This window comes from Aulonocara sp. 'chitande type north' Nkhata Bay, linkage group LG23, assembly GCF_057382095.1.
Source record: "Aulonocara sp. 'chitande type north' Nkhata Bay isolate Kocher_YH1m ecotype deep benthic linkage group LG23, A_spYH_male_GT1.1, whole genome shotgun sequence".
NCBI classification, from domain to species: Eukaryota; Metazoa; Chordata; class Actinopteri; order Cichliformes; family Cichlidae; genus Aulonocara; species Aulonocara sp. 'chitande type north' Nkhata Bay.
In genome coordinates this window covers 18,994,916-19,021,150 of record NC_141365.1, presented here as the reverse complement: position 1 = coordinate 19,021,150, position 26,235 = coordinate 18,994,916, and the positions used below count along the sequence as shown (strand labels likewise).

General features: G+C 40.4%; 1 protein-coding gene across 1 annotated transcript; it reads right to left on the bottom strand.

Annotated features, from left to right (window-relative positions):
* Nucleotides 1-2,033: 2,033 nt before the first annotated feature.
* On the bottom strand, nt 2,034-25,661 carry LOC147301527 (NLR family CARD domain-containing protein 3-like). The gene is made up of 10 exons (XM_086284655.1): nt 23,821-25,661; nt 22,254-22,309; nt 21,655-21,939; nt 18,131-19,919; nt 13,217-13,390; nt 12,846-12,932; nt 12,522-12,695; nt 7,057-7,230; nt 6,501-6,547; nt 2,034-4,323 (listed from the first exon to the last, which is right to left on the bottom strand). The coding sequence occupies exons 1-10, from the start codon at nt 23,952-23,954 to the stop codon at nt 3,779-3,781; spliced, it is 3,465 nt and encodes a 1,154-aa protein (XP_086140781.1). The 5' UTR covers nt 23,955-25,661; the 3' UTR covers nt 2,034-3,778.
* Nucleotides 25,662-26,235: the final 574 nt, after the last annotated feature.

Below are 26,235 nucleotides of genomic sequence, written 5' to 3'. Positions count from 1 at the left end.
CAGATGACAATTTTCGAAAGTTAACAGCTTGCATAAAAGGTGGCTGACAGGACAATAGCTTCAAGCACAGTTTAATATTGGTCGTAATTATCAAGTCTCAGTTTCAACTGTGAAGAGAAGATTTTCGAGCTGTAGGTTTGACAGGACAAGTGGCAGCAAGAAAGCCATTGCTAAGACATTAGAATAGGACAAAGAGGCTTGCCTGTGCCATGACACACCACCATTGGACGACTGGAATAAGGTATTATGGACTTAGAAATCAAAATTTTAAATTTTCGGTTCATCACGGAGGATCTTTGTGGGCCGTCAAGTAGGCGAAAGGATGGTTCCACAGTGTGTGACATCAGCTGTCAAACATGAAGGAGGAAGTGTCACAGTATGACAGAGGTCTGTCATTAATGCACCAGAGAAATGGACAGTGGTTCCTCAGAGTGACCCAGGGAATGGTTACTTTGTCCCATTTAGATGAAAATTATCTTAAATTATCTTAAATTCTAAAGGAAGATCTGAACAATACTTTTGTCCTCATCACTTTCCAAATCAATGCAGCACTCCTTCAGAGAGCACTTCAAAGTCTCCTGAGCTTAGAAACCAAATTAAAGGTGCAATCTCAATTTAATAATGCTGTCTTCTTCCCTTTTACTTTTCACAACATACAAACAGGTGTTTATAAGTTTCTGTATGAATTTGCTGTTTATGTCCTTATTTTGACACTAAGTCTTCAGCAGCTGACTCACTCTTACCAGTAGATGGCACAATCTCCTCATTCTCATTTTCCATTAAGTGACTCTCTGTTTTTTTAATTTTTAATTTTCCAAAAAGTAAAACCATCAGAAATGTTTATTTCTCTAATTTGATTTCATTTTTTTCTGTTTATTTTTCTACAGTTAATACGACAGGAGAGATATAAAAATATTAACAAAGAGGTTGATCCTCATCATGCCAACTGCTTCAAATACTTATTATTCAGAATCTGATCTGATCCTAACTATTTGTTCATTAGTGTGTCACTTTAATGTTTGAGCAGATATCATTTCTTTATATAGGTTTTTTTTTTCACCTACTTCAGCAAGTTTCAGTGGTGGTTATTTGGTTATTAAATATCCATTGTTTTCTTACTTACTGTCATACACACCGTCAGGCTGATGTTTCTCTCACATGTCACGCTGGACTGAATCCAGAAGGTATCTTGGTACAGTCTAGAGTCCGATGCAGTCAGGTTGTTGAGAGCAAATGAAGTAGAATCATAAAATGTCTCAAGAACTAGGGATAGGGTTCAGACTTCTTAAAAATTAAAATTAAAAAGTGTTCTTAAGCAATAGTTATCTTTGGACATTCCACCTTTTTTTCACTCATATTTAGTCCAGTCCCTGTAATTGACCATTTTTAGAAAAATGTTTTTTGTTTGTTTTCTGAATTTATGTTGTATATTTATGTTTGAATGATTCATCATTCAAACATAAATATGATTAATCATTCAAACATAAATATACAACATAAATTCATAAATATACAACATAAATATATGTTGTATATTTATGTTTGAATGATTAATCATTCAAACATAAATATACAACATAAATTCAGCAAAGACCTAAGATATACCTCTGGACTTTCAGTTGATCCTTGTACTGTTCACTTAAAATAATCACAGGTGGTCCCAGTGGAAGAGTGGCTGTCAAGAAGCCACTGCTAAGGAAGGGAAATGGGGAGAAAAATACGGGGTATGCCAAATTACATAGGAACTCTGTGTCAAAATCAACAGGTGGCAACAGGTCTGATGGAGTGATGAAAACACATAAATCACTATCAGTATGTGTGGAAGTCAAGAGAGAGGATCAACAGTGAATGTCTACAGCCATTTGTAAAACACGGTGGAGCAGAATGTCATTCACAAATCCTGGAGAACTATTCCGGAAGACTACTTTAAAAAATTACAAGAAACCTGCCTAAGAAATTTCAGGCTGTGTTGAAGAATAAAGGCCTGCTTCCCATTTTCGAAATATAATGAAATGAACAGTTACCCAAGCCCTTCAACATTTTTTCATCCTTTATCAAATAGATGTGCAGTGAAGAGTGACAGGAAAGTGGAGGAGAGACAGAGGGGAAGGCGTGCAGCAAAGGGTCGTGGGTTAGACTTGAACCCAGACCGTGTGTGCTCAGCCATATGGCACTCCGATGGCATACAAACAGAATACCATCACACGGGAAACAGAACTATCACAATAAAATATATATGTGTAATTCACACTGAGATACAGAACTGGGAATAAACATGGAGAAAGAACTAAACCTACACTAGAGACATAACACACAAACCATGGAAGGCACAGGAACAAAACCTAAGAACTAGAAATCACAAAATACTAAATAACTTAGGTCATGTCCACACTAATACATTTTCGTTTGAAAAAGACTCTTTTTCTCTCTGTTTTGGCCTTCCGTCCACACTGAGATGGCGTTTTTGGTCAAGGAAAACTTTTTGAAACCTTTCTCCAAAGCGGATACATTTGAAAACGCTGTCGCAGTGTGGACAGCGTAACCACTGGCTTTCGGAAACAATGACGCATTTTAGTCATGTGATGCAGTCATGTGACTAATTAAACTAAGATAGCAGAGAGCATTATACAGTAGTTGTTTTGTTTGCTCTCAATTTTGACAGCCCTATTAAAGATTAATTAATATCAGTTTGTACATGCTTCAGATAGCTTTTCTTCAAATTCTTTAATTTTCAATCAGTTTTGCAACTTTGTACTTTTGTGTTACTCACAGCAACAACTACATCTCATTATTAGTCCATTTAAAAAACTCTGTGCTTTTCCTCAACATTTTGGTGCGATGTTTTGCGATGAATAGCCGGAAAGTAAATAAACGGCAGACAGAAATAACGCAGGTTGAATCATCTTACATTTCACTCATGCGCAAAACAGTAACATAAGCGTTTCAGGTGTTTCAGTGTTGACGAACAACTGTTCGGAAATGATTAAAAACACTAGTGTGGACGCGTAGTGTTTTTAGCCAAAAATGTTTTAAAATTTATCCGGATTAGTGTAGCCTTAGGAAGCTAGAAATACAAAAGACTAAACTATGAAAAACATTAAATCAAAGAAGATTAAATATTAATAAATAATCAAAACACAAGCACTGGGTCACCAGACCCAGGATCATGACATCCGGCAGCTGTTTTGCTGTGGCTGCATTAGAGATATGCATACAATAAAAATAAGCTCTAAGCTAAAATTCAAATAGAAACAGTAAAATATGATAGAGATTGAAAAAGTCGTGAAAAATAGTAATGATATCAAACATCAGCTCAAACTGAGCAATGTATTCAAAATACAGAAGGTTGTTTAAAAGGTGCTTTTGGAGGTAGTTGTCATTTGTGGACAAACACATCTGTCTTTGTTTTTGATGCAGCATTTTATAAAATTCAGATCTGAAATCATAACAATGAAACAGCTTAAAAAAAATTAGCATCAAAACAAATCTAATGTATATTACCAAAATCCACCAGATTCTACTCCAGGGCCCTTTGTGATAGATTTCATGTTTCATTCAAACTAAAGTGAAACACAGCATATGCAGTGCTATTCAGGCACATTAAAATATTCCTAAGAATGGATCCTTGAATAATTGTAGCTTCCATCTTTAAAGGAGTGAAGAGGAAGAAGTTTACAAGGAATCATTTAGAACAGTTTAAAACATCAACTCATTGAATCCATTAACCTTAAAATGCGTAGAGTATTTCTCTAACAGGAGGACACTCTTTATACTCAACTCAGCACAGACACACTGAGGCACCATGAAAAGACAATAAAAATCCAGGATAAACAGGTTCAGTGAATGTGGTGTTGAAGGTGTGGAGGCGGATCAGAGTGCCAGACGAGACTCTGTAGAAGGACATAGTGCCAGCAGGACAGTCCACATACACTGCTACTCTGTTAGAGACAGAGGAGGAGTAGGAAGAGGAGGGGGGGATGGTTGTGGATCTGCAATTGTGACAGACAAACTGAGGACCACCATCAGTGCAGTGCAGACTCCAGGAATGATCATTGAGTCCAAACCAACAGTCATCATTGTTTCCTTTCCTTCCGATTCTTCTGTAACTCACTGATATAGAAATGTTTCCCTTCCACTCGACCTCCCAGTAACAGCGACCAGTCAGTTCATTACTACATAGCAGCTGAGGCCAAACATCAAATCTGTCTGGATGATCAGGATATGACTGAACCTCCATAATATTATGTGTCACCTTCCTGTTGTTGTCAGACAGTTTGAGGTTTCTATTTACTGTGCTTGTGTCGATTGTGAGTTGACAGGAATCTGATGGAGAGAAGAAACACAATCCAACTGCAGTTATGGATCCATCATCTGTTCATTGATTAACACTTTGATGATGACTACTGACATCGGAGATGTAAATCAGTGATGTGACAGTTTGAAGATGTCAGTGTTGTGGTGTGGTGAGAGAGAAGAGAGAACCCAAATGCAGGACTTGCAGGCAGATTGACGATGTGGATGGTGTTTATTGCAAGGACTGGACGGACAGAACATAAACTGACTGAAACTGAATGACTGGTAGACTGAACTGAACCAGAAAACACACATGCAGATTAGAGGACAAGACAAGTAACTGAGGAAAACCGATGACTTAAATATACTGGATAATGAGTTGAAAATAAATGAGTTTCGGTGGGCGGCCGCGTGACCAGTTGCTAAGATGACTCAATTTGGGTGGATGACCGCATGGACAGCACGTAAGATGAAGCAGTTCGAGTGGGCAACTGTGTGGCCAGTGCCAAAGACAAATCAGTTCAGGTGGGTGGTTGTGTGGCCAGCGGCAGCACCCGCGATGCTCCACTGTGGACCAGCAGAGGTGATGGGACACCTCTAACAGGTGGGAAGGTTGCTGGTGGCGTGATTTGGCAAAGCTCTCTAGTGGAGAAAAAGCAGGACCCGCAGGTGGGAAACCTCTGGTGGAGACTTGGCACCGGAACAGGTGGAGGAATTGGCCAGACCCTAGCCATCCCAACTCGAGAAACAAGTATGGATGCAGGGATGGGTTGAGTGGCTTCAGTGCAGGGACAGGTGCAGGAGCTGGCTGGACACCAGTCACCCAAGCCCGGGGAACAGGTATGGGTGCTGGAGTGGACTGGGTCTCAGCTGTCCTTGCCCTGGGAGCAGGCATGGGAATGGGTGACGGCTGGACGTCAGTTGCCCCTACCTGAGGAACTGGCAAGGGTGCAAGGAAATGCTGAGTGCTATCTGCCCGGGGAGTGGTACAGGGACTGGCTGGGCCCTAACGGCACTGCGAACAGGAGCAGGCTGAGAGACAGGTCTTGGGGCTGGGAGACAGGTCTTGGCATGGAGACAGGACGAGAGAAGTGATCAGATCTGGACTTAAGAATGTCCTTTGTGAAGCCAAAAAGGGAAAAACAGTTTTTATGGGTGCAGGGTGGTAATGACATTTTTTTTGACAGTCCACCATAGGTTGACAATAACTAATCACTGGCTTTTTTAGTAGAAGAAATGGTATTTGGTCTATGGTGAGGAGGAGTCTTTGGCTCATGGTGAAAATGAAGAAAAATGTCTGACTCACTCACCACCAGATATTGCAGCTTGCGAGAGCAGCGGCAGCAGCAGCAGCGGGAGCTTTGGCTGAAACAACAGACCTGCTGAATGATGTAACCTCCATCAGGATGAGATGGGAGGCGGAACCGCTTTGACACGACAAGGTGGGAGTGCTAGTGAATGAGGCAGTAGGTGGACGCATGAGGACCGAGCAGCCGGAGATCAGCGGTTGGCGCCTATTTCCCATGGCTAAGGCTCGCGTGCAGGTGAGGCAGCAGGTGGAGGACTGCAGTGCCTTCAAGGACTCTCCAGAGCCAGATGAATCCCCTCAAAGACATGCTCATGTTGGAGCATAAGCCACAGATTAACCCCCAGCTCTCTTTCCAGAAAGAAGAATGCTGCCTGCTGCCATTGGTATAATTCGAGGTCCACTGGGTTCATATCATGTCTTCGCAGCACGAGTCTCGTCATTCTATCAGCATCGTGGTGTGGTGTGGTGAGAGAGAAGAGGGGACCTAAATGCAGGACTCGCTGGCAGATTGGGGAAGTAGATGGTGCATATTGTAAGGAATGGATGGACAGAACATAAGCTGACTTAAACTGAACTGGGTAACACACACATGGATTAGACTGTGACAAGACAGGGAACTGAGGAGAACTGACGGATTAAATACACTGGATAATGGGGATGATAAGAAACACGTAAGTACATAGCTGAACTTAATCTAACTAACAATACATAGGAAGTGGAACAGAACATAATGCACACAGAAAGATAACTAAGACAGTAAAACAGGAAACGGGGATAGAAAACTCAATGGTGACAAAGCTTAACTGGAAACACTGGGTCAACAAGCCGGGCATCCTGACAGAAGATGGTTGGATGTGTACTGCTTTGTTTTAATAAATCACATTAAAAACACACTTACACTTCCTCAGACCTGGTTTTAACCATCGGACTCCAGCAGGCTCCAACCTGGAAGGAGGAGGGGAGAGGAAAAATCATATGTCATTAAGATTACTTCCAGTCTGAGTTATTGTCTGATTACTGACAACTTAATGAAGACAAACAGAGAATTAGAAAATCATTCATTTTCAAATATATATTCTATTCCATCAAAATATAACAATAAAAATTTAATTGCGACTGTTGTTGGCTAGCATACAATGTTAAAAATAATAAAATGAACAACAGCAGGATCTCTGACTGTGGTAATACAAACCTAAATATGTGAAGAAGGCAACAAACACTGATCCTTGAATATTTTATTTATATATACAAAGATTTAACAGCACGGTAGCTAACAACACTATACTAAGTGAACTGCTGTGGATGATTATCAGCAAAGCACATTTTGTTCAACAAAAATCATTCTCAGCTTAAGCGTAGGTTTTATGTTAACTGTTCTCTACATTCACAGCTGAATCCAGAATAAATATGTTCAAGTACTCTCTTCCTGTTCAATCAAACACTCTTCCCCATACCTGAGAGTCTTAAGTCTCCAGCGTGGATTCTTCAGTCCAGCCGAGAGCAGCTTTATTCCTGAGTCTCCTGGATGATTGTAGCTCAGGTCCAGCTCTTTCAAATGGGAGGGGTTGGAGCTCAGAGCTGAGGCCAGAAAACTACAGCCGTCTGCTGTGACCAAACAGCCTGACAGACTGAAAACACACAACACTCCATCTGTGAGCTATGATTTTCTGTTTGTCAGATACAATAACATTTTTCAATTTCCATCCATTCAATTTCATTTACCTTTATTTATAAGAGACAATTCCCAATGGACAACAATAGTCACTTCAAGTTAACAGAGTAAGGCAACACACTACAATATTAGCGAGAAAGCTGCGTCCAAGATGCAGCTTTGCACATTGGCATACTCCCCCATATTGCTTGTCTTGTGTGTTTATGGTGTTATGATGTGATGATATTTGTGCTTTTTATGTGCTGAAGTTTTTTTGTCTTCTCCTCATGCCAACTACTTTGGGGATAAGTTGGAGCAGAAATTGTTTTTTTCTCCTGATCTGCCCTTTTGTGTTACACATTACACATTCCTGTCTCCCTAACGTGAAGTTTGTGTATTGTATGTATGGTCAATATAATAAAACCTTTCTTCTTTCTTCTATTAGTTATTATAACCCACTAAACACTGGACATAGGACAGACATGCAGATCCCATTGGGTCCATTCTGGACATTATACGACATCCAAACTAGGTCCACAATTTGGACTTCCAACCACAACCCAACCTGAAGGTCAATATGACATTCACCTTTTGAAATTTGGACTTGGCAATTTTTTTATAGGTCATGTGAACATCTATAACAAGTGCAGAGAATATACACATTTAATAACATAACCCAGATTTTAAAAATGCATAAATAGTAAAAAATAAGTAAAGTCTAAGATTATGAATAGCAAAGAGATAAATTCATTTATTCAATTTCTTTATTTTATTAAAAAGTCAAAATTCATGTAAAATGAGTAAAAACATATGTGCATTGTTTAATATAAGCCAAAAGCCAAGCAACATATTTAAGTTATCTAAGTGATTTATATGTCATCTTTAACCTAAGAAGCAAAAGACCGTGGCAGATCTGAAAACGCCAGGAGTCCGATTTTCTCGCCGGCTCTAGTGGGCCTTGACCTCCTGATCAGCTATCGAGCTGGTGAATAACAGGTGTCTCCGAAAACATCAGAGCAGTTTTGCCAATATGTGATGTCTTAATAAATCGAACAGATATTTGAAGTTTACACAGCTACATTTTCATCTTTCGGCTGAGGACCAGGTGGAGTGCCCAACCCGGGTCAGGGACAAGTTCCTGCCCCAAGTGGAGGAGTTCAAGTATCTTGGGGTATTGTTTATGAGTGATGGGAGAAGGGAGCGGGAAATCGACAGACAGATTAGTGCTGCGGCCGCAGTGGTGCAAACGCTGTTGTGGTGAAGCGAGAGCTGAGTGTAAAAGCGAAGTTCTCAATTTATCGGTCGATCTACATCCCTACCCTCACCTATGGTTATGAGCTGTGGGTAGCGACCGAAAGATCAAGATCACGGATACAAGCGGCGGAAATGGGCTTCCTCCGAAGGTTAGCTGGCATCTCCCTTAGAGATAGGGTGAGAAGTTCGGCCAATCAGGAGAAAAAGCAGGACCAGGATCAGTAGAGCCACTGCTCCTTCACATTGAAAGGAGCCAGTTGAGGTGGTTTCGGCATGTGACAAGGATGCCTCCTGGGTGCCTCCTGGGTGAGGTGTTCTGGGCATGACCCACCGGAGGAGGCCCCGGGGCAGACTCAGGACATGCTGGAGAGATTATATCTCTCGACTGGCCTGGGAATGCCTGGGTGTTCCCCCGCACAAGCTGGAGGAGGTGGCTGGTGAGAGGGAGGTCTGGGCTTCTCTGCTTGGGCTGCTGCCCCCACAACCCGGCAGCAGAAAATGGATGGATGGATATTCTCATCTGAAAATATCTTAAAAGTTCATTTTGTGACCCAGAAAGAGTAATAATACAGCTAAGTAGCTGACACCATATTCGGAAACTGGAACTGGCTGAGCCGTGCTATGAATTCTGAAATAGGTTGGGCCACGAACCTGACCCATCCTTCAAATCTGGGGAAATGAAGGAGGTGTTTGTCAGCGCAAACGCATTTGTTGACGCATTTTTTGCCCTTTTACTGAAAAGACTTTAGTTTGGAGATCTTATTGGATTGCTAAATTCTCAAGTATTAGCATAGGCCTGCAAAGTAGGATGTATTTGTGCGAGCTTTATGTTTAGTTTTTGGGTCAGTAATTGTTTCTATTACCAGTGGTCTACACTGTATGTGGGGATTCATTGTACAGTTAGTATATTGCTGTTTTTCGGTTAGCCCGAATATTAAAACATGCCGTTTTATTATTTTGGCTAATTAAAGGACTGTTGCGAAGATCTACTTTACATTGTGTATGGTGTAATTTACTGCACTGTTAATCACTACTGTTCATTTTCGTGGGTAATACTACTTTTACAAATCAGACAAGTGAATTAAAAGTAAGTTAAATTATACAGTACGAATGTACACTGAAAAAAGAACCCAGAGCCCACTTACTTAATAGCATTGCGTAAATAAGGCCAAAATAAGTATAATATTGCTTAAAAATATCAAAATTGTTTTCAAGAGGCTACATATGAATACAGATTATATATGAACAAATACTATTTATTATGTATTATCCTATTGATTTGTTCAGTACGTATTTTTTATTTTATTTTTTATTTTGCATTTTCCTGCTTTTGTTTGTTGAAATATTAAAGACATAAAGAGATTCAGTAGACGTCAGGTCTTTGGGTCCTTGTGCTGCTAAAAGAGGAAAAGGAACGCAAATTAGCCATGTGATGTAGGTTAAGGGGCTATCTGATTAGTTGAGAGAGTACCCTGACTACCCTGCTGTTTGCATGCTTTGCCTTGCACTGCTGTGGAGAGCTTTTAAAGAAGTGTATGTACTGGATGTAGCCCGGATAGGAATTCCGCAGTAAGTACTTATAATTCCTATGGACTTTTGTCCAAAACTCAAACACAGCAATAGCGGAGAAGAGCAGCTAAAAGTTTTAAATATTATTGTTTCTGTGACACAAAATAAACTATTAAGATATTTTCAGATGAGAATGTAGCTGTGTAGACCTATAATATCTGCTCGATTTATCATATTTGCAAAAGTGCTCTGATATTTTTGGAGAGGTCTGTTAGCCCACCAGCTCAATGGCTGACTGGAAGGTCAAGGCTCATTAGAGCTGGTGAGAACAGCGGACTCCCGGCATGTCGCTTGACTGTCTACTAAAAATTAAAATAAAAGCGTTCTAACATCTCACCTGTTTGTTATTATTCGAGCATACACGTATAGTATTTGTTTTAATAGAGAGATTAAGCTTGTCTTTCTGTCATGCCGTGATTGTACTTAACTGTATAAAGCCTATTAGACATTATAAAACAAAACATATGTAATAGCAAATTTTGTCAGACTGCTTAAAATACCTTTTTAAACTCTTTTTTTCTTAAAGAAATCTACTAAAAATTGCTAGGTGGCAATTTTTCACATCATGTGTAATTTCCATTCTAAATATTAATCACAGTTAAATTGACGGGAGATGGCAGTAAAACTCTGGAGCTGAGATATCACCAGCTACACTGCTGTTCCAATTGTAGAATGATTTCCAGCTGACAAACTGGCCTGTAATGAGTGTGAATGTCAGTGTGCCGGGGGCCTATATGTGAGTATAGCGCATTTAGTATATTTACATAGCGTATTTCTGATAAGGTATCAGTGAGTTAACCACTAAGACTTAATATCATTTTAAAGGGTATTCAAAGAGTATATTTCATTTACTGAATGAAACTGTAATATCATTTGAGTTAAAAAAAAAAAAAAGTGTGTTTTTGTACTTTGTCTGTCCTACCCTTATGTTCAGTAAATGTTCAGTTTCTGTCCTAAAGAGTGGTCTGGGGTCAATTCTTTCTTTAATGTTTATGCAGGGGTTTACTCTTAGTATCCCTGATTCCTGTCCATACGACAACCATTTGTGGAATCTGTGCTATAAAGAACCCAACACCCCAACTAGGAAGTCGAAACTGAGGCAAGCAGGGTTAGACTCAGTATAACGAGTGGGTTGCTACATGTACAAGGACTTCAGACCTTAAACAAGAGCAATAAACTGCAAAAAATCTGAAACCAAGTCTATCAAAATGTCATACATGGATATATGAAGAATGAAGAGGCACTGCATTGTATATAAAATGAAATATACTTGGGGAAGACTACTACATTTATTGTGGTAACCACACAGGTTTAAAGCTGTTTTGTGGGAGGAGCAAAAGCTGGTCTGGTATTTTGGGGAAGTCAAACCCATGGTCGGAACTGCTTCAGTAATGCCTACCATGAGTCTTATTTTTTAATTAATTGAAAATAATAATCCAAAAAAACCCCAAAAAACTGTTTTCTCCCCTTTATGAAATATTTACACCAAAATTGTTAGTGGAGAAAAAAGAAAGTGAAAAAAAAGTTTGAGAGAACTGTTAACAAATAGGTCACCTGTAATAAATGGGTTACAGTCTTATGAAACATTCCATCAGTTTTTCATTGCCCATAATGCAGGGGAAAGGTTAGAATAACAATTAAGTAACTTTATTATGTTTAGGTTTTTTCCTACTTTCTAACGAAAATATACTTTCTGTATTAATATGACTTAGAACTGATATTTGGGCAGGATTTATTTTCTCCTTCAAACCATGGGTGTTTTTTGAGATAATTCTCTCTCTCTCTCTCTGCTTTTTTGAGTCACTGAAGTTCACTCAGCTGTCCTATCTTCCTCTTATGATGAAGTCAGGCTCAAAATTCTCGTTTTTTTTTTTGTGTGTAATTGTGTAATGTACAATCAATACTGCAAGAAACTTCAGAATACTGTCAGAAATTGGGATTTTATGTTTAGTGGACAGAAGTTCCTCTGAAATAAAGACTTCTGTTTTTTTAAGAAAGAATAAAAATCTCAATTTTAAGAAATGTAACATTATGTTGTACAAATTAAAATTAAACAGTGAATAAATATCACCAATAACCTCCTATACTGATTATTTCTATGAAGACATTTCTATAATGTTTCCCAAAATTCTATATCATTAATGCCCATAAGAATCTTAAACATGTCATTTGGAAGTTTTTGTCCTACCAGCATGAAAGGATATGGGTATGTCATAGACACATAATGGCTATATATATGCAAGTTTATCAGTTCATAAAGTAATTTTCTAAAAAGAAACGATAACAAAAACAAAACGTGACTATAAAAAATGTTATGACTGTTTTTCAGAGTAGAATCATCCACTCAAAGGTAAATAAAAGGTCACTTAACAATTGCTAAGCTTAGCTGTTTGTGCAACAATATAGATTTTAAATGACAGTGTATGAACATTTTTGAATCCTGACCTGAGAGTTTTAAGTCTACATTGTGGAGTCTCCACTGCGCCAGACAGAAGCTTCACTCCTGAATCGTGCACATTGTTGTTACTCAGGTCCAGCTCTCTCAGACTAGAGGACCGGGAGCTAAGGAACGAGGACAGAGCTTCATAGCTTCTCTCTGAGAGGTTACAGGCGCTCAGTCTGAAAATTAATCAAGAACATAAATAATATGTTTCATATATTTAATCACTTTTTTTTCAGTAATACTTCAGGAAACCTCATAACATGCAACAAAAAATGGATGGACTTTAATTGGTTAATTTTGAGAAACAAAATATGTCTTGATCTGACCTCAGACTAGTCAGCTTGCAGTTCAGATTCTGCAGTCCAGCAGAAAGACTGTCAGAGCTTCTCAATGAGAGATTACAAAGACTCAGTCTGAAAATTAAAACATGAACAATGAAACAACACTCGTTAAACTGTAATCAGGGTTCAGTAAGGAGCTACTTACTACTACATTTAGCGCTATTTACTTGCAGTGTGTTTTAAAGAATCCTTATCATCTGAGGTTAAACAGGTTAAAAATGTGACAGTTTCACTTAAAACTAATGTAAAAACAACAATTCATAAAGCTGACATTTATGGGCTAAATTTTTAACTGTTTAATTTTGTCAGCTGAAAAAAAAGACCAAAAGAAAAAAAATGAATATATTTGATCTGACCTCAGAGTTCTCAGTTTACAATGTGGACTCTCCACTGCTTCAGACAGAAGCTTCACTCCGGAATCCTCCATGCTATTGTTACTCAGGTCCAGCTCTCTCAGGCTTGAGGACTGGGAGGTGAGAACTGACGACAGAGCTCTACAGCTTCTCTCTGAAAGTTCACAGATGCTTAGCCTACAAAAAAATAAGAAAAAATACAGAAAGATTATATTTATGGCATTTGTTCAACCTAAACAATAAAAACTAATATATTGGAGTCCACTAGAAGTTATGGTTAACTAGAAATCTCTTAAGTCATAAAATGAAGGAAACTATTTAAATTTCCTTAAAATCCTAATTACACTTCTGTATTTGCATATAAATAAGTTACAGGCTGTTCAGTGCGCAGGGTCTTTTAGGAGATCCATCTGTGGTGATCTGAATTAGGCTCTCCTGCTCAGACACTGATGACGAAGTAGGCACGGAGGTGAATGGGTAATGTATCCAATCATTTAACCTGCCCGTCTATGAGAAGTATCAGCATAACTGCGCCGCCAGCTCCTGAAGGTGCATGTTACAGTCATGCTTTACACTGTTTGATAATGTGTGCTTCTGTGTTGTTTTTGACCATGCAGTTCTTCCAAAGGTTTAACTTCTTTATCATGGCCACAACTTTATCATAAACAATGAATATGGTTGTAGAAATGCCTTGTAATCCGAGAGTGAGTTCGTTCAGACGGGAAAATATATCACACAGATGAGCCAGGCATGTAAGGTACTCTACATCATGCAAATGTTCAGACAGCTCAAAGGGATGGTTACTGAAGAAAACTTTACGTTCTTCCCTCAGCTCAAAGAAACAGGGCAGCACTTTCCCTCTTGAGAGCAAGAAAACCTCTGTGTGGAGTAATACAGTTTCAGGCTCGCTGCCCATCTCACTGCACAATGCAGCAAATAAGTGGGAGTTCAAAAAGTTAATAATTTTTACAGTGGTGTCCAAGACATGTTTCAGACGGACAGGTATTCCCTTTGCAGCAAGAGCCTCTCTGGATGCTGCAGTGTACCCAAGAAGCATCTGGCGCTACTGCCTGTACACACAAACCACACCTCTTTGTCTCCCAGTCATGGCCCATGCACCATCAGTGCAGATGCCAACACATCTGTCCCACACGAGTCCATGTGTGATCATAAATGTGTCCAGCTTTTGAAAAATATCTACTGCAGTTGTCCTTTCTTCGAGTGGTTTACAGAACAGCATGTTCTCCTTGACGGTTCCTTCATGAATGTTGTGCAAATATACAAGGACCCACATCCGTGGACTCCTTCAGTTGTATTGCGTAAAATTCACTGTGGCGTATGTGCTGAAGTAGCTGCTGTAAAACATTTTCTGATGTTGCATTGATGAGACAGCATTGTTTGATGATGGATTCAAGGTTCTTTATTTGTCACATGCATAGTTATACAAGTATAACACACAGTGAAATGTAGCCTGACACGCTCCTCAACATGTGCAAAAAAATTGGGGGGGGGGGGGGGGGGGGGGGTGTAGAGGAAGAACATTATATATATATACATATATATATATAACCAAGTGGCCATAACCAAGTGGCCGGCATAGTGTACAGGACCATCTGTGCCGAGTATAACCTGGAAGTCCCGAGGTCAAAATGGGAGATGCCCCCAAGGGTGGTGGAGAATGACCGAGCTAAGATCCTGTGGGACTTCCAGATACAGACGGACAAAATGGTGGTGGCTAACCAACCGGACATAGTGGTGGTAGACAAACAGAAGAAGACGGCCGTAGTGATCGATGTAGCGGTTCCGAATGACAGCAATATCAGGAAGAAGGAACACGAGAAGCTGGAGAAATACCAAGGGCTCAGAGAAGAGCTCGAGAGGATGTGGAGGGTGAAGGTAACGGTGGTCCCCGTGGTAATCGGAGCACTAGGTGCGGTGACTCCCAAGCTAGGCGAGTGGCTCCAGCAGATCCCGGGAATAACATCGGAGATCTCTGTCCAGAAGAGCGCAGTCCTGGGAACAGCTAAGATACTGCGCAGGACCCTCAAGCTCCCAGGCCTCTGGTAGAGGACCCGAGCTTGAAGGATAAACCGCCCGCAGGGGCGTGCTGGGTGTTTTATATATATATATATATATATATATATATATATATATATATAGTATATACATTGGGTGAATGTGCAGTAGTGGCAGCAAGCAGGTGAATTCTGTACATTATTATGAATAGACATCTGACTATTTTACAGGATAGACAATATAAACATATTTAAAATTAAAGGAATTGAAATGTACATTGTGCCTTGGTTTAGTGTCTGGAAGAGTCCTGACTCAGTCAATTATAGATGATGTGAGAGGGCGGGTGTGTGTGTTTAGGGCATGGATGGCTTGGGGATAGAAGCTCCTCTTGAGTCTCTCTGTCCTTGCCCGGAAGATGCGGAACCTTCTACCAGATTGCAGAAGTTGGAACAGTTTGTTGCCAGGATGGGACGGGTCCTTCAGTATCTGCGCTGCTCTAGTCCGGCATCTCCTGGCATAGGTGTCCTGAAGCGGGGGGAGAGCAATCCTGCAGCAGCGTTCTGCTGTACGGATCACTCTCTGGAGAGCTTTTTGGTCATTCACACAGCTGTTCCCAAACCACGATGTCATGTTCTGTGTGAGGATGCTCTCCACAGCGCCTGTATAGAAAATCCTGAGGATCTTTGGAGAGACCCTGAACTTCCTCAGTTGTCGTAGGTGATACAGGCGCTGCCTGGCCTTTTTGGTCTGGACCTGAATGTGGGCAGCCCATGTCAGGTCTGAGGAGATGTGGACACCAAGATACTTGAAGGACTGCACCCTCTCCACTGGAGCTCCATTGATGATGATGGGCTTGTAGTCTCTGTGCTGACCCCTTCTGAAGTCCACCACCAGCTCCTTGGTCTTGCTGACGTTCAGCTGGAGGTGGTTGTCCTGGCACCACGATGCCAGATTCTTCACTTCATCCATGTAGGCCGCCTCATCGTTGTTGGAGATGGCACCCAACACCACTGTGTCGTCAGCAAACTTCACAATGGTGTTGGAGCCATGGGTGGCCACACAGTCTGAAGTGTAGAGGGAGTAGAGCAGTGGCGAGAGGACACAACCCTGAGGTGCTCCTGTGTTGATGGTGATGCTGTTGGAGAAGCACCTGCCCACCCTCACCACCTGAGTTCTGCCAGTGAGGAAGTCCAACACCCATGCACACAGATGGCTGTTAAGTCCCAGATCCCTCAGCTTTGTGAACAGTCTGCAGGGCACTATTGTGTTAAATGCTGAACTGTAATCAACAAACAGCATTCGCACATAGTTACCCTGTTTCTTGTCCACATGGCTGAGAGTGGTGTGTAGGACGTGGGCGATGGCATCCTCTGTGGATCTGTTGGATCTGTAGGCGAACTGCAGCGGATCTGTGGTGTCTGGGATGGAGGAGGAGATGATGTTCTTCAGCAGCCTCTCAAACACCTTCATTACTACCGAGGTCAGTGCAACTGGCCGGTAATCGTTCAGGGATGAGGGTTTGCTGTTCTTGGGCACAGGGATGATGGAGGGACTGTAATGGACAGGGAATGGACTGTATTGTCTTTTTTGCCTTTTCCCCCAACATTCTCACTACCATATCTAAAGCAACAGGGAGAATGCAGTCCTCCACAATAGTGTGGGGTTTGTTGTTTTTAGCCACTCTAAAACTGACCATATAAGATGCTTGTGGTCTGTTTTTATTCATAGGATCCGGCACTCGAATGCAGCTTTTACTTGTTTAAAGTGATTTTAGCTGTCGCTCAAAATGTTCTCATGGTTTATTTTTCAAATGGGGATGATTTGTCTCTAAATCTCTGTGCAATACTGAAGGTTTCATTGAGTTGTGAAACAATACTTGCACAATTATCACATTATGGCTGGGAAAATCCCCAGTATTTATACATGTGAACATCAGTGAAATATAATTGTCATCATATTTGCGCTTCTTTGTGTTACAGTCAGAGGTGACATGCTTTCTCCCACTTTGAGGCTCCACATCAGACCCTTCATTACTTTCCACATGACTGTCTCCTTCTATGCTAGATACTTGGCTAGTAACCACAGATACATTTGTGCTGGCATCCCAATCTGACAAACACATTGTTGAACAATCACCTGTGCGGTCACTGGCAAATGCATCTTCAGATATGAGCTGATTGGTGGTAGTGGCCGCTGTTTCGGTGGCAGAGCATTTTCTTTTGGTTAACCATTTGTCCATTTCTTCAACAGTGCAACTTCAACAGTCAGGCGTCAGTCAATTGGGGAAGTCGCACCCATGTATTTTGTCAGGGCAATTGTTTTGCTAAACACCAGAGGGTGGTATATACACATGTATGTAATAGCCACATTAAACTGTATTAGTGCAAATTTAGGCTTTTTGAATTGGTAATTACCCCGTCCCACGTATCACCTACAGCCTCTCCCATACCCCCGAGGGTAGGCGTACCCTAGTTTGGAAACCAGCGCAATAAAGAATAATAATATAGAAAAAACTTAACTCCCATATTGAACTGAGCAGTGCACTAATGCAGAGAAATTACTTTAGAACACCAGAGATTAAATGAATGATAACTGAAGAGTAAACAGTAACAGAACACCGGACTGGTAGATGAGTTTTTGGTACAAAGAAAACAGTTCTGGAAGGTACTTTGATAAGTGATAAACCCACAGATGTCTCAGAAATGCTGATAATTTCTGCTGCTCTGACAATTCAAAAGGATCATATGCTTGCAGATGATCATTCATTTGAATTTTTTAAGGTTTTTTAATGGATCAGCACCCATCACGATGTTTATATTGCTTAAATTGCTCACTTGATTGTTTTTTTGTTAAGTAGAATCAATATTTCAAAAATAAAAGGATGAGTACATTTTTACTTACAGAGCTTTTTTGGAGGCTTTGATCACCGGTAGGAGTTTTAGAAGAGCCTCCTCTGAAGCAGAGTATTTCTTCAGGTCAAACACATCCAGATCTTTTTCTGATGACAGTAAAATGAAGACCAGAGCTGACCACTGAGCAGGAGAAAGTTTCTCCGTGGAGAGACTTCCTGATGTCAGGCACTGTTGGATCTCCTCCACTAGAGAACGATCATTCAGTTCATTCAGACAGTGGAACAGATTGATGCTTTTCTCTGCAGACAGATTCTCACTGAGCTTCTTCTTGATGTACTGGACTGTTTCCTGACTGCTCTGTGAGTTTCTTCCTGTCTGTGTGAGCATTCCTCGTAGGAGAATCTGACTGTTCTGTAGTGAAAGACCCAGGAGGAAGCGGAGGAACAAGTCCAGGTGTCCATTTGGACTCTGTAAGGCCTTGTCCACACCACTCTGGTGGAAGTGCTTAAGTGTAGATTGTCCCGTTTCAGACTTCTGGGAGGTTGCTTGTTCTTCCAGCACATTAATTCCAGAGTTGATGAAGGTCAGATGGACATGAAGAGCAGCCAGAAACTCCTGAACACTCAGATGGATGAAGCAGAACACCTTGTCCTGGTACAGTCCACTCTCCTCTTTAAAGATCTGTGTGAACACTCCTGAGTACACTGAGGCTGCTCTGATATCGATGCCACACTCTGCCAGGTCTGATTCATAGAAGATCAAGTTTCCTTTCTGCAGCTGATCAAAAGCCAGTTTTCCCAGAGAATCAATCATCTTCCTGCTCTCTGGACTCCAGTGTGGATCTGTCTCAGCTCCTTCATCATACTTGACCTTCTTCACTTTGGCTTGAACCACCAGGAAGTGGATGTACATCTCAGTCAGGGTCTTGGGCATCTGTCCTCCCCTTCTGGTTTTCAGCACATCCTCCAGAACTGTAGCAGTGATCCAGCAGAAGACTGGGATGTGGCACATGATGTGGAGGCTTCGTGATGTCTTGATGTGGGAGATGATCCTGCTGGCCTGATCCTCATCTCTGAATCTCTTCCTGAAGTACTCCTCCTTCTGTGGGTCAGTGAATCCTCTGACCTCTGTTACCATGGAAACACAGTCAGGAGGGATTTGACTAGCTGCTGCAGGTCGTGTGGTTATCCAGAGGCGAGCAGAGGGAAGCAGTTTCCCCCTGATGAGATTTATCAGCAGCACATCCACTGAGGTGGACTTGCAAGGGTCAGTCAGGATTGTAGTTTTGTGGAAGTCCAGAGGAAGTCGACACTCATCCAGACCATCAAAGATGAACACAACCTGGAGGTCTTCAATGCTGCTGATTCCTCCTTCTTTGGTTTCAGTAAAGAAGTGATGAACAAGTTCCACCAAGCTGAACTTTTCCTCTTTCAGCACATTCAGCTCTCTGAAAGTGAATGGAAATATGAACTGGATGTCCTGGTTGGCTTTGTCTTCAGCCCAGTCCAGAGTGAACTTCTGTGTTAAGACTGTTTTCCCAATGCCAGCCACTCCATTTGTCAGCACTGTTCTGATTGGTTCATCTCTTCCAGGTGAATCTTTAAACATGTCTTCTTGTCTGACTGTTGTTTCTGGATCTGATTTCCTGGATGCGGTTTCAATCTGTCTGACCTCATGTTCATCACTGATCTCTGCAGTCCCTCCCTCTGTGATGTAGAGCTCTGTGTAGATCTTATTCAGAAGGGTTGGGTTTCCTGCTTTAGCGATCCCCTCAAACACACACTGGAACTTCTTCTTCAACTTAGATTTAAGCCGAGGCTGACAACTTTGAAGAGCCTCTAAATAAATCATTAAAAATAGCAAGGAAAAAAAACAGTCTGTTTATTTCTTTGTCTTCTTTTTTTGTTTTGCATTTTTACATATTTTTTCTTCAAACGTACTTAGATCTCAAATTACAATACTGAAGAAATCTCATTAATTATAAGTGCACCATCCTGCTATTAAAGTGAAGAGAAAATTGTTTCAGTTGCATTAGTACTAAACCAAAAAGCTTGGATGCCGGACATTGTTTACATTCTAATGTTTATTCATATTTCTTGTAGTTTTTTTTCGCTTCAGGGTATCTGCCTGGAGAAGAGACAGCAGGTAGTATTTTGCCTGTTAACAGCATGATGAGGAAATGGGAGAGAACCAAACAGCTGCTGACGTTGTTTATATTCAACAGTGAATGATTTAGTCTATCTTCTTGGACATAAGCAGATGGATATTAGCCATCACATAACGATCATATATTTACCAGCTTTCCCATTAACAAGTTTTAGGTCATTTTATTATATTATCAAATCTGTGTCTTTTAGTGATTGTACACAGGGCAAGAGCATGGTGACGACTGATCACTTATACCAACATTTACCATCTTTGTGTTTGGTTTTAAACAGGCTTCTGTGATGAAGGACGGGCAAAGATATCACTTTGCAAATGTGAAGAGGTGCCTTGTTTCTTCAAATCTTTTCCTCTTTCTTTTTGATCAAGTGTGTACTTCCACTGACATTTTAATGAATGGTCTCAAAGAGTTACTTAAATTACTTTTCCTCTTGTTTGGATTGTTGTGTTATTTGTGCTTCTTCAATCTTGATGTCATGAAAAATACATCTGGCTTCATTCACTGAGTGATGCTCAGCTTGAGATACAACAAATCATCACCAAACCAAAGAAGCTCCTGTTCTGTTATAATTTAAATAAATGGAACTTCTGCGCAGTCACACTAAAGGTTTTTAAACCTACATATGTAAAATAAAAAATTGGCTTTGTGGCTTGTGTAACCAATGGGAACATTTACAAACTAAACAGGTTTTCAACTCTGGACTTCTCCAAAAAATCCCACTAAACTTTCATGCTGTCTTTCAACTGCTACCTACACTGTTTAAAATAAACATCTGAAGGGAATTCAATATTTCACATTAAATTCCTGCCATAAACTCAAAAAGAGATTATGCACACTGTGACTAATAGAAGACTGGAATATTTCTCCTTCATGGGTTTCTGAAGCACTCAAGAAGTCACACAAGTGACACTACTTTTTTTTTTTAAAGCAATTAGTTTTTCACGGTTTTAACAACTAAATAAGATTACTGTTCACATAAATAGAGCTAAGAAAAATCTATGTTAAAAAAATAATTCTGAGCAGTCTATTTTAAGTTAAACGCTTATGTGAAATAATTTCTCTCAAGTTAATACTTTAGTTTACTACTCTGTAAGTACAACACACTTAAAACCCTTGGTTAGTACAACATACTTCTTATTCCACCTCATTACTTTTCAGGGAGTTGTTTTCAGCATGTCTCTAAGAGATTTTTTTTATTCTCCAGTAGTCTGTAGTTTGTACATGTGATGATTGTTGTTAGAGTGGTCATGGCCGTTTGGGAAAGGTTTTTTTTTTCCATTGTGAGCAGCCCTTTAATAAATCCAGATGTATGTTGTGGAATGAAGTTCCCGCTTTCTGCTTTTCATTATATTAAATTCTGAGGTTTTACACTTCACATCTCAACAAACTACAGAGAAAAGTGGACTCACCTTGTTGAGCAGATGGATCAGAGTATAAACGCAGCTGAGAGAAAAGGGAGAGATCTATAGTCTGAAGATGTCTGACCATGATCCTGCTGGCTTTGTCCCCTTTCTTCCTCACTGTATCAATGAAGCAACGTGCCTTATCTGCTCTGACTGGGTTCCCTTCCAGTATTGATTCTTTCTCCAATTCATTTAAGACACCGTCACTTACAAGGGCCTCAAGGAGCTGTTTAAGGATTTCTGTTGACACCCTCCAAACAAAAGCTGACCGCACCCTGGCAAGCTCCTCTTCTACAAGAAGAAGGAAGAGACATAAACATGCATCCCCCTCAAACATTGATGACAAGGAGATCATTTTGAGTGAAGTTGCTTTCTTTTCCAAGCCCCTTAGACTGACAGTTGTCATGTTATGAAAATGTGCCAAAGAAAGATTAAGACATGTTGCAACAGATTTGAATTTGTGACCATTTTTAAAGACAGTATATAGATAACTATGTGCAAGTGCTCTGACAAATTTTTTCCAATAAGTGTTACAAAAAGGCAAAGGATTGTACCTTGTCTCTTTACATCCATACAGCTCATCAGACAAACCATTGATCTCCTACCTGCTGTGGAAGCTGCTTTAGTTGGTGATTCTTCTACAGGTTCTTTCATCATCTCTCTATGAAAACATGAGAAGACGATTTTAACAGAAGAAACTGTGAACACAGTCATGTGTCACGTTATTTTATTGATATTAGGTTTTAGTGTCTCAGCCACATACATCCAAAACTGACCTGTTTGAAATAAAACATCAATGACATGTGAATGTGGTGGTAATGATAATAAGGTAATAATGGTTGATTTTTTATATACTTTTTCAGGTATTAGTTCAGTGTAATAATAAAAAATCTGACCTTATAAACCACAAATGCATCCTTAAACACAGCAGAAAATAAATAACATCAAAGACTAGTGGTCCTGTTGCTCTATTTTCACCTGTAAAGCAGGAGCGGCATAGGCGTAGGTTTACCCTGGTGCAGCTGTGCCGCAGCGGTCAGTTGAAGAATCCGCGAGTTTCTCTGTAAGTTTCCCTCTACGTGGTAGCGCACTCCCAGTGCTTGCTTGGAAGTTTAGGGGTTTTTTTTCGCGGTTAAAAGAGGTTTTCTTCCCACGCACAACGGACACTAATGTTTTTGTTACTTTTTATGTAATCAAACTCAAAGTAAGGTCAGTACTTCCAAGCTTTAAACGCTGCACACTCATACTCTCTCCCGCACTCGATATATGATCCATTGTTGATCTGCACACAGCTGTTGTCACGAATGTCGCACTCGCTTACGCTTACTCGCTTCTTGCTAAAAAATTACCGTTTTAGTAACGCAGTAACGCAGCGTTCCTACGGGAAAGTAACGGTAATCTAATTACCGTTTTTGCAATAGTAATCCCTTACTTTACTCGTTACTTGAAAAAAGTAATCAGAAACTGCCCATCTCTGGCGGTGACATGCATTGTCCTTTAGTACTGGAGCAACAGGAACACCAGTTAATCTGAAATCTCTTTGTCTCTCTAAAACAAAGTGACAGCAGACTGAGTCAAAGAAAGAAATGTTATTTAAACACCAAGGATCAGCAGAGTTAACGTGTTGGAGAATTGGACGTTCCAGTTCGTTCAAATGCAGCTGCAATCAGAGAAACAGATGCCGAGACAGAGAAACATCATGTGACTGAAAAAGAGTTCAGCCTTCTGGTTCAAACTCTGTACAGACACAAGAGACAGCAGCACCAAGTGATGATTTCAATGACCTTGTTCCTGTTAAACACAGTTACAGTTTTAACAGGATGTTTTACTGAAGTTGTTTGAAAACACGTTTGGTATTATTGCTGTCACGGCCCGTGGCTCGGCATCCAGGGAGCCGTGGGAGGCTGCGGTGGCCACACCCTCGGGCTGTGCCGCCTCCAAACCACATGCGTCTCATCTGAGGCAATCACCAGAGGACTACTTCAGCCAGCTCTGACGGCTTCTCCTCGCCAGTCCGTAAGTCTCCTCCCAGTGTGACCAGCATTCGGCGTGGAAGCCTGTGGCCTGCCTGTCCTCCTGCCTGACTGCCTCCCTCCCTAGGATTCCCTTCACGGGCACCTCTCCCGTCCGAGCTCCACGGTCCTGCTCTACCTGTAAGCCTCGGCAACTTACTGTATGAAGTCTAGCTGTTCATTTCTTGGGAACCTGCATGCTGTTAACTGTGTCTCCCCTTTCTGTTGCAGTTTCCCCACGGTCCCGATTACGGCACTCCTGGGCTCCACGCTCCTTGTTTCCCCCCGTGGCATGAGCCTTAGTTTTTCGTTTCCTTAGCTTTGTTAAAAGATTCCTCAGTTAAATAAAACTTGTACATAGTTCTGAGCTGCGGTTACCTGAACACTCCGTGTTCTGTGACAATTACTATTACCTGGTTAGTACTTTTTTTCTGTGTTGTGTGTTGTAGTACAATCTGAACTTTTATTTGGGTCCAAAAATGTTGGACAGAAAGCAGAATCTCATCTAAACCAGATGTGCAAACCCACAGAGCCAAGAGCAAAGATGTCTCTGCACATCTGCCTGTGTTAGAAGAGGAACTTGTTTCTCGTTTCATTAAGTTCATCAACTTCATGTTGTTACAGTCATGTGACTGTTAGTGGCTCAGAGAGCTGTGAAAAAAAATAGGAAGTGGGGTGTCTAAGCGGTTGCTATGTTTCTGATGTCATACAGACTAGGATAAGGTGGAGTATAAACCAGAGAAACCTCAGGCTGTTCTCTTCTTCCTGCTCAGGTCAAAGGTCATCTATGTCAGCGGTCCCCAACCCCCGGGCCTCGGACCGGTACCGGTCCGTGAGTCGTTTGGTACTGGGCCGCGAGAGTTGAGGCTCAGGTGTGAAATGTATAGTTTTCAGGGTTTCTATTGGTTTTCAGCGTTATTTTGTTATTGTTTTTATCGTTTACTCGGTTTTCCTTGGTCTTTTCACGTGTGTTATGAATAAATGTTCTTTTTTTCGGTACCAGTACTAGTTTTATTTTGTTGTATTTATCCGCGACACCTTAAAGGCCGGTCCATGAAAATATTGTCTGGCATAAACCGGTCCGTGGCGCAAAAAAGGTTGGGGACCGCTGATCTATGTGATAGATTTGATGTTTTAATTTCTAATCTTTCAAATATTTGTTTTGCTGGAACTTTTGCTTGAGTGGATGAAAACTGAAGTGGGTTCCTTCTGACCTCCTGAAAAGACGTCTTTTCTTCTCTTTGTGTTCTGGTACTTTCTCAGCTCCAGGGGAACTTCTAGGGGGAGAGGTGAAGGTGTCCCTGTGTCTCTAACATCCCTCTCAGTGTTGGGATGGTGAATGAAGGAGTTTTGGTGCAGTTCGAGCAGAGACACTAAAATGCAGCAGTGATTGTGTCTAATCAGACAAACATGAAGTAAATGCACTGAAGCTGCTGTCAGTCTGAGTATAATCAAATGTCTGATTGAATGTACGTCAAGCACCATAGATAACGTATTGGAATGTGTTACTATTGAAATCCGTGTTGAAAAAGCTAACAATATAATTATAAGTTGCATCTATAGGTCACCAGGGTCATGCCTTGACACATTCAATGAAAAAGTTTCTGCTATGTTTAGCCACCTAAATGATAAAAAAGCACAAATAATTTGTGGTGATTTTAATATAAATTTGCTAAACCCAAATAGACATCAGAAAACAACAGATTTCATCAATACAATGTATAGTAACTGCCTTTTCACTGTAATTATAAAACCAAGTAGAATATGAATTGATACAGCTACATTGATAGATATTATATATTTACAAATAAAATTGACTATGAAATAGTAGGTGGACTTCTTATAACTGATATAAGCGATCATCTTCCTCTTTTGGCAATTTTTCAAAATTATTTTGGGATTAAAACTAAATAAAAGCATCAAACATTTGACATGATACGACATAGAACAACAAGAGCCATTGCTGCCCTCCAGGTGGACTTAAAGGAACACAACTGGAATGAGGTTTTTGCAAATGAAGATTCAAATAGTGCATATGATGCATTCTTATCAACTATAATTTCACTATATGAAAAACATTGTCCTTTAATGAAAATCACAAAAAAGCATCACAGATCAAATAAGCCATGGATCACAAAGGGGGTAGAAGATGCATGTAAAAAGAAAAATAATCTATATAAGAGATTATATATAACAAATTATTGGAGCAAAATAGAAGTAACACACAAGAAACATGGAGGTTATTAAATAGTATATTCAAATAGGGCTCAAAATATAAGAATTATCCAGACAATTTTAAAAAAGATAAAGATAGTGTGCTTGATAAAACTAAAGACATTTCAAATGAATTTAATGATTTCTTTGTAAATGTTGGCTATAATTTAGCAAAAGAAATTCCAGAGTCAAGAAAAAATAACGACCTAAATAAACATTTTACTCAGAATTTGTCCTCCATGTTTATTGGTCCTGTAACTCATAGAGAAATAATGAACATTGTGAAAACATTTAAAAATAAAAAGTCCACTGACTGTTTTGGTATTGACATGATATTAGTTAAAAGTATTATAGAATATAT